This window comes from Crocodylus porosus, unplaced genomic scaffold (assembly GCF_001723895.1).
Source record: "Crocodylus porosus isolate Cpor-Errol unplaced genomic scaffold, CroPor_comp1, whole genome shotgun sequence".
In the NCBI taxonomy this organism is placed as follows: domain Eukaryota; kingdom Metazoa; phylum Chordata; order Crocodylia; family Crocodylidae; genus Crocodylus; species Crocodylus porosus.
Window position 1 is genome coordinate 184,848,450 of NW_017728886.1, and position 9,080 is coordinate 184,857,529.

Below are 9,080 nucleotides of genomic sequence, written 5' to 3' on the forward strand. Positions count from 1 at the left end.
GTAGCATGACCCTTGCTTTCTTTTCCTGTTGCTGTTTGTTTCTTAACCTTGCTTTTCAAGTCTTGCATTTAAATCATCATAAGCTCTTCATAGAAGAGAGTTCTCTTCCTGCTCTGTTTTGTACAGCTCACCCCAATGAGATCACTACCTTTTGACTGATGCCTCTGGGCACTACCATAGTACAATATTTATCTAGACCAAAGATTGCATTAGCTGGAATATGCACTAAGTTGAATGTTCTTCCTAGGAATGGCTATAAGTTTCTGTATTGCTCCGCCCGAGCCATTGGAATGGCAGATATGACGAGAGGGTATTTACACTGGGTGAATGACAAAGGAACAATCCTACCCAGAGGCCCCCTGATGTTGTCACCCAGCAGCTTATTCTCTGCCTTTCATAGGTAAGTGTATGAGTACTCAACTGCCAATTTCCTACATGTAGAGTGGGGAAGAGAGGAGAGAAGTTTGAGAAATCGCATTAGCCAGTGTATGGGGTTAACAAGTATCCTCTGTGTCTTAGGTTTACTCCAGGAAGCTGAAGAAACTTTCTAGTTTTATCATGACCACTGTTGATTCTCTGGCAATGAAACATGATCATGTACATGTATTAAAGGTGTATTATATTACAACAGGTGAAATATAAGTTTAGAAAAGGAGAGGCTTATTTACTTCTCCCCCTTCCATCCCGTGGATAATAGTTCATGTAAGATTCTATACTTATTGATACACTTCTGTTCAGAAAAGCATGGCTGCAGAATTTGGAGAGTTAAATATCATATATTATCATAATCTGAATTCCCCAGCTTTTCACTGAGTATACAGCATACTTATTCCTACATATAGGTAGGGTGGGTTACTTGCTGTTAAAAGAGCGAGGGATTTCAGATGGCTGACATTTGACACAATCACATTGGAACAACAAATGGAATAATTTTTTGTTTGGGTAAGTCATTTTAAAAAATAAAATTAATAGTAACTGCAACTGTTAAGGGCCCCAGTTGTGCTCCCGCTTGAAGTTACTGGTAAAACTTCTATTGACCTCAGTGGAAGTAAAACTAGGAATCCTTCTAATGTGTTCTCGTCAGTCGCTTTTAATTGGTTTAATCATCTCTTGAAGGTGGAGCACTTCCATGAAAATTTACCAGTCGAGATGCAAAATCTGCTTGTCTGACTTGTTCATATTAACAGCAACATCTATAGAATTGGCAGTTCCAGCTTCATAGTTTCATAGTTGATAGGGTAGGAAGGGACCTGAGCAGATCATCAAGTCTGACCTCCTGCCATGGGCGGGAAAGAATGCTGGGGTCAAGTGACCCTGGCAAGGTGTCTATCTAGCCTCCTTCTGAAGACCCCCAAGGTAGGAGCAAGCACCACTTCCCTTGGAAGCTGGTTCCAGATCCTAGCCACCCTGACTGTGAAGTAGCACCTCCTGATATCTAGCCTGAATCTACTCTCAGTCAACTTATGGCCATTATTCCTTGTTACTCCCAGTAGAGCTTGGGGGAACAGGGACTCTCCCATTGCCTGCTGGTCTCCCTTGGCCAGTTTATAGACAGCTACCAGATCCCCTCTCAGCTTCCTCTTGTGGAGGCTGAACAGGTTCAGGTCCCTACCCTGCTGCCCCCTGATCATGCGAGTGGCCCTCCTCTGGACCCTCTCCATGTTGTCCACATCCCTCCTGTGCGGTGCCCAGAACTGGACGCAGTGCTCCAACTGTGGCCTGACCAGTGTCATAGAGGGGGAGGATCACCTCCTTGGAGCTGCTCGCGATGCATGTGTGGATGCATGACAAGTGCAATTAGCCTTCCTGACTGCGTCCCCACATTGGCAGCCATGTTCATCTTGGAGTCTATAATGACTCCAAGATCCTTTTCTGCCTCTGCGCTGATGAAAGGGGAGTTCCCCAGCCTGTAGGTATGCTGCTGGTTCTTCCTCCCTAGATGCAGTCCCCTTCACTTGTCAGTATTGAATCCTATCTTATTCTCATCCGCCCACCCCTGTAACCTGTCCAGATCCAATTGCAGCCTGTCCCTCCCTTCTAGCATGCCTGCTTCTCCCCACACCTTAGTGTCTTCCGCGAATTTGAACAAGGTGCTTATTACCCCCTTGTCCAAGTCACTGATGAAGATGTTGAACAGTGCGGGCCCAAGGACCGAGCCCTAGGGGACCCCACTGCCCACATCCCTCCAGGTCAAAAATGACTCATCCACCACCACTCTCTGGGTGCGGCCCTCCAGCCAGTTGGTGACCCATTTGACTGTGTAGGCATCGACACCACAATCTCCTAATTTTTTAACGAGAATGGGGTAAGAGACGGTGTCGAAGGCCTTCCTAAAGTCCACTGCGTTATGCCACCGCAGTTTTACCATGTACTGTGAAAATGCAAACACCAGCTGAACAGGAAAAGTTTGCCTCTCAAATTGGGATTCTAGATTCACTGATTTGTTCACATTTTATTCTAGGGAAGTGATAGAAAAGAAGCCTGAGAAGTTTAAAATTGAGTGTTTGAATGATATCAAGAACCTGTTTGCACCAAGTAAACAGCCTTTCTATGCTGCTTTTGGAAACAGGCCCAATGTAAGTCTTCACATTTCTAACTGAAGGGTTAAACGCTCTATTAACACTTAATTTGTGAAGCAAGGGAAATGGCATATAATTTTAATACCAAGTTGACCCCACATATGTCAACTTCACGTTGAAGCTGAACAATTTCTGGTTCAATTTTTAGGAAAAAAAGCCACTTCAAGTTAACTGCAGATAAATCCCCTTTAGAAAGTCCCACAGGAGGATCAAATAACCCAAAGGATTAAACTAATTAAAAATACCAAAATAAGGTTGACCTTTTTTTTTTTAAATTTGGTATTTTGCATGCCCAAAAATATCACAAGTCCAAAAGTGAGTATTGTTGGGGGCTGAATTGTAAGATGACTATGTATAAATCAGATTCAGCTTGTTTTGGAGGCGAGCGAAAAGGTTGATGTATACTCTGAACAATATGTTAGTTTTTATTGTCTGTTTTACAAATTGAATAAGGGCACTAAACAATTATTTTTAGTCCAAAGGAAAAATGAATAGATATTTAAGTGCCAGTCATACAAACGCATGGGTGGGAGGGGACCCTTCATGAACATATGTACTTCTGTCAGTCAGTAAAACTGCTCATATGAGCAAAGGTACTTACACGCACACGTTTTCAGAGTCTGGCCCTTATTAGATACATGACATTTTAGAAATACCAGAGTATGTAATAATGTTCACCACAGACTGTAAGAGAGAAAGTTGATTAATTCCATGCTACTCAGTCTAGAGTCTGCACATTCACACATTCTTTTTGCTTATTATTTAATGTTTTCTCCATTTTAATGGGCACTTAAATCTTGAATTAGGAAGTAACACTCCTAAAATGTGTTGCTTTTTTATTCTATAAAACGAGCATTCTGCCAAAGAGTCACTGTTCTCTGGCCTTTGGTCTTTTTAAAGAGCTAAATACAGGGCGTGCAAATAAATGTTGATAAAACAGATTTTGGCTTTTGTCAGGAATTCATTAAAATATGAGGAAGAGTACTTTGTCTGAAAGTTGTTCAAAATCTCTCCCAACTTTGCAGTTGGTCTAGTAAAAAATATGAACCTCGAAAATCCTTGTCTTTTGCTTTTTCTCACATAAAGAATCTCAAAGCTGAAACAGCATTTTTTCCTGAGCCAGTTTTTTGTTGTGTTTTTGTTTTCTTTGCAGGATGTATATGCCTACACACAAGTGGGAGTTCCAGACTGCAGGATATTTACAGTGAACCCAAAGGGTGAACTGATCCAAGAACGGACCAAGGGAAACAAATCCTCGTAAGGCCACTTTTAGTGTTTCACTAAGAAAAAGTGGTTCAGGCAAGGCAGTGTGCAACTACTGTGACAATGACTCTATAATACAAAATCCTAAGGAACTTGTGTAAGAAGGGGGAAAAAATGTTCCCTGCTGGAAATCTTCAGCTTCAAATATTTGCTGAAACAAGTTCAGAAAGAAAATAAAACTGACAAAGTAAAATGAAAAATAGTGTTTTGGAGGAGTGCTGCCTTTTGGAGTGGAGGCTTTTGGAATAGACTTCTAAAGCTGCAATTTGGTTACAATTACGTGAGGGCTAGACTGTAGAATAATAATCTTTCTTTTTTTCTTTCTTCGTTTTAATATAGGTATTACAGGCTAAGTGAGCTTGTGGAACATGTGTTCCCATTGCTTAATAAAGAACAGAGTTCTGCCTTCGCGTGCCCAGAATTCAGCTCCTTCTGCTATTGGCGTGAACCACTGCCTGAGGTGAACATGGAAGACCTGGCCTGAAGAGCACTGTTCCATCCCACTGAGATGGGATTTCTTGTTCAGCCATTTATCTTCAGTTTAAATATGAAGAAAGACCTCTACTGAAGAGGCTAAATTTATACTTTGGTACCATAAGTCTTACTAAAGAAGACAGTTTAGTTCTGTGGGATTGGCACAAACAAACAGCAAAGTTATTGTATTTCTGAATTTGCTTGTCTTAGCTTGGCTCTTAAAAGGCATCTGGGATCAGCCTGTGTGATAGTAGCAACTTTGAGACAGTAGATGGCAACACAGAGATGGAATTTTAGCTGCAAGTTTGCAGTACCATAGAGAGAAATCTTACCTTAAGCATAGACCTTTTGTATTAGTCTCAGAATTATATTTTTTAAAAAGAAGCCAAAAAGTTTATGGAAGCTGCCAAATAGATTGTATCGGCCACATGAGAGCAGTCATGGACCAGTGTTCAAATTCATTGTAGGCCATTTTATAGAAGAGCAGCTGCCTCAGACAACCGTGGCTCTTTCTCAAACAAAAAGTAGAAAATATCGTAGACATTAATAGCCCTGGGGACTGTGAAGACCTAATGTTGTTCCTCAAATGTGAACACATACTTTGCCACAAAAAAACAAGACAATGTCCAGTCAAGATAAATGTAGCACCTGCTCATGTTAACTTGGGTCTCATACAGTTTTTAACATACAGTGATCAAAACGTTTTATGGGCTTGTTGCTTAAACTTTTTAAAATCAACATTGTCTCAAGGTATTTCTATGGTTTTTGTTACTCGCAGGCTATAACCTTCCAGGTCAAGTGTCCGTGCAGGGAAGGCTGAGAAAAGAGCTTTGTAGGGCGGGGCAGGGAGGAAAGCCAGCATTGAGATGCAGGTAAATGCGCACATTTTATAGGCCAGTAAAAAGTATGTGCAGAATACATTCAGGGAATTGTATTACAAGACAATGATGTATTTAATTTTTTAATCAGTCCTTCTCCAGGGCCTTCCAGAATTTTGTATTGTGAGGTTTCAGCAGGTGCGAGCCTACAGGTGAGGCTTATGGTCCAAATGCTGTAGTGCGGAGCGCAGCCAGCACAGCACGCTGGGGTAAATGACAAGCATTGCCATGTGGCTGTTCCTCAGTTTCAGACCCAATCCTGTAAACTGTTTCAGGTACGAATTGTGCCACAGGTGTACTAATCGGCTCCAAAGCAGCTGACTGGCAGTGTTTCCCTACTGGGTACCCCAAAGTCATTAACTGCAATGGATTTTCATGGTTTAGACTTATGAATTCACCCTTCAGAAAGAGGTAGGATGCGTCTGAAACTGTGTCTGCTGGTTAGGGGGAGAGTGGAGACTAAGGTTGTTTAAGCCACTCTTTAAACTTGGCCCTACTTGCAGGCTAGAGAGGCCCCAATTACTACTTGGATAACTTGGGCAGGCCCTCAGGATTACGATGGCTTCCCAAGACTGCCTTACGTTTTGCAGCAGTGTTCAGAATCTCCATGGTGCAGTAGGGAAAACGCTACCTTTTGTCCTTCCCGTTGCTGGTACACTTTTGTGAAAATTCCTTATGGCATCTACTACCGTGCCTGCACCAAGGGATTCCTCCCATATTGGAAATCAAATGTTTACAGCCTCTTTCACATTACTTTGATCCCCCTGTCTAATATAAAGGGGGCAAATTCTTACCTTCAGGCTGCCAGTGAGAGAGCACATTTGGTAGATATTTATTCCTTTTTTTTTCAGACTGTGTGCTCTTCACCTGAAGTAGCATAAATGGAATCAAACCTAAATCAACTGGAATAAAGCTTTGGTGTATAATTTGCATTAGTATATAATGGAGAAGTACAGGGATGACCTGGATCCTCCCTTGTGCTGGAAAGAGGCCTTGTCAGCCCATACCTACCTGTGCATTGTGTGCCATATAAACAGCTGAATTAAATTGTAGCAGCCTCATCAAAGCATATTGTTATCATGGCATGCTAATAATAGCGCAGTTTCTGGCTGTGCTACAAATCTACTTGATTTGAACTGAATTGGGCTGAGGTTTTCCTCGAATGTTAAAAGATGCTGTTTTACAAGTTCTTCCTTCTAGTACCCACAAATTGCACAGGGTTTATTCGTCAAAAACCACAATCTTTTGCCTTCAGTGGATTTAATATCAAGCCCTAAAAATGCTGTTGGAAAAATGTAATGTTATTGCTGAATTGTTTTACTGGATTCAAATGAGAACAGAATTTGTCTGTGCACGTACATTGCTGCATTTGGCAAAACTTATAAACACCAGTCTTTAAAAGCCTTGCTTTATTTCCTCTCATTTCTTAAATGGGAAAACATTGGTCAAGGGGTAAAATGTTCATGGCACATGAAAACAGCTTTGAAAATTGGTGAGATTGGGGCTTTGAGGTCACTTAAGCACCTGTGAAGTTTTTCTCCAAAATAATGAAAGAAACTTTTTAATTTTTTCCATAAAATGATCGGGGCTCTCCAGTGTTGATTTGAATTTCCTTTCCTCTTTCTCAGTGGCCCTGACTTTATGCAGGTTTTAAATACTTCATGACAAACTTAAAATATTCAGGATAATTCCATATTGGGCAGAAAAAAAAGAAATATTGCAAGGTGCTGGCTGTACCTTACATGGCTACCTTTCTTTTGAACCAAAGTGCTTGTTTTCTATGTCTTGACATGTCAAGTGATGAATTTTATAGTTTGAGTGGGAAATGGGCAACTCAAAAATAAAAAATAAGGAACCCACCTTTTCTATAGAAGGAATTTAAAAACGAAATAGGGACATCTGTCTCCTCTTCCATAGCTGTCCCTTCAGCTACTGTGAGCATTTGGGCTGTGCTAGGATTTTGGAGAGGGAAGAATGAGGGCAGAGAGCTCTGCGTGTGCTACTAACCTTTTTTTCATTTAGGGATTTTCCAAAAAGCACCTTTTATAACCTCTTTCTGTGGGGTACCCTTCTGCTCTTTGTTTCTGATGCAATGTAAGCATTCCAGAGTCTTCCTAATTGGGATTTTTATTTTCATTTTTATTTTACTGACTTGTGTTTGGAGCCCTGATAGAGTGTTAATGTTTGTTTAAAATCCAGTTTGAGGGACTGAGCTTTGGTGGGTACAGTATGGTACATCTTACATACTTTACCTCATGGACTCAAGAAGAGAAATCTTGTACGTCTGTCAAATGATGGGTTTGTGCTGTAAAGTTTAATATGAAGTGATTGCATTAAAATTCTATGCGTCTCTTTCCTTTCACTTTAATGGAAATAAGTGGCTTGAAATTAATGTCTGAAAACAAAGCTTGTGCTAAGCCTATTTCAGATCAGCACAAAAGTTAACTAATTCTTTCTATGAAAGAGGAGCTTTTATGTGTGTGTAAGCATGTGTGTGCACGCGCACACACCCCCCTTTTTAAGACTGTGTTGTTGAAGACGCAGATCCCCTCAGCGTTGGAACTGTGTTTAAATGCCACAACCTTCCGCAGTATTTATCTGGGGATAGACAAGGAACATTGCAGTTCAGATATGGGCAGTGCATTGGACACCTGCCCATTTCTATAGTGATTAAACACAATTAACTCAATCATTTGTGTATATAGTGACTGTTTCTAGATTTTTTTACTTTACCATGATTAAGCTTGTACTTCAAAATATAAGCGTTTCATCCATAAGGGTGTAGAAGCGCAGGTGTGTCCTTGGATCATGTATTCTTAAATGCTTGTCATCAGCGTACTGTTTCTAGAATGATATACTCTTCAGCTGGAAAAGTCTTAGCACTTCAAGCAACTTAATTGCACAACATCTGAGGAAAAACTCTGGTGTATTATAAAGTATTCAAACATGAAATCTTTTTATTCAAGTTGTCTAGAAGAACTCCTCTACATCTAAGGAGCTGCTTAAGAATAAGAAACTAAGTTTAACATCATTATGAAATACCAGGAATCTGTAGCGACTGAGAGAGCTTTTGAAGTATCACTTTTGCCTGAAGAAGTTTTTTTTCTGTGTGAAATCCTGCCGAATCATTTTTTTTAAAAGTATTAACTATTTCCAGATGGAAGGTGCATTTTGATTTTATTTTGAGGGTAGAGAGAGCTCATCAGTACTTTCTATTTTATTATTCAGTGAAGAACATGTGAAATATTTGATTGTAAAACACCGCAATCACTAATAAGGTAGTGTGGTAAAAATCGTCAAATCTGTGAACAAGCCAGTACAGTGGTTTTTGTCAAGACTGGACTATCTCGGGTAAATAACCCACACTTTGGTGCAATGTTTATTGATGTTCAAAACAATGTAACCACAATAAACAAATTTAAACTAAAGTTTTCTTCAGTTTGTTATTTTTAAAGTGCTAAAGTAATAAGGATTTATATAAACTAGTATTTCATATTTTAGATGAAATTGGGTTCCCTTACTGAAAAGACTTGAAAAAGCAAAGGAACGCATGGGGTAGGTGTTCCTCTCAAATACTTTTGAGGGTATTTGAAAGTGATTGATAAGCAATTGCTGTTGGAAAACTTGCATTTAAATTTGCTAAGACTAGTTTTGTTCTTTAACTAACGGTAATGACAAGTAATGTGAGGTGCAGTTAGAGATCATCACCATGCTCTCCAGTTGGCCCTTTGTAACACATGGCAGTTGAAAGTTTTGGTTACTTGCATTGCTGTGAAATTCTACTGGAGATGTTATTGTGTACGATAATTACTTAAAATGACAGAAAGATTAGATGCTTGATCTTCCAAATTAATTGCATTATTGTTTTGACCACACTTGGATTCTG

The 9,080-nt window shown here is 40.0% G+C and overlaps 1 protein-coding gene across 3 annotated transcripts in view; it reads left to right on the plus strand.

Annotated features, from left to right (window-relative positions):
• Positions 1–8,622, plus strand: part of LPIN2 (lipin 2) — a 62,343-nt gene extending 53,721 nt beyond the window's left edge. For all 3 annotated transcript variants that reach the window (XM_019546627.1, XM_019546636.1, XM_019546645.1), the window contains 4 exons: positions 248–400; positions 2,462–2,576; positions 3,733–3,836; positions 4,182–8,622. In XM_019546627.1, coding sequence (XP_019402172.1) covers positions 248–400; positions 2,462–2,576; positions 3,733–3,836; positions 4,182–4,326 — 517 coding nt within the window. In that variant the 3' untranslated portion in view covers positions 4,327–8,622. The remainder of the gene's footprint in view (positions 1–247; positions 401–2,461; positions 2,577–3,732; positions 3,837–4,181) is intronic.
• Positions 8,623–9,080: the final 458 nt, after the last annotated feature.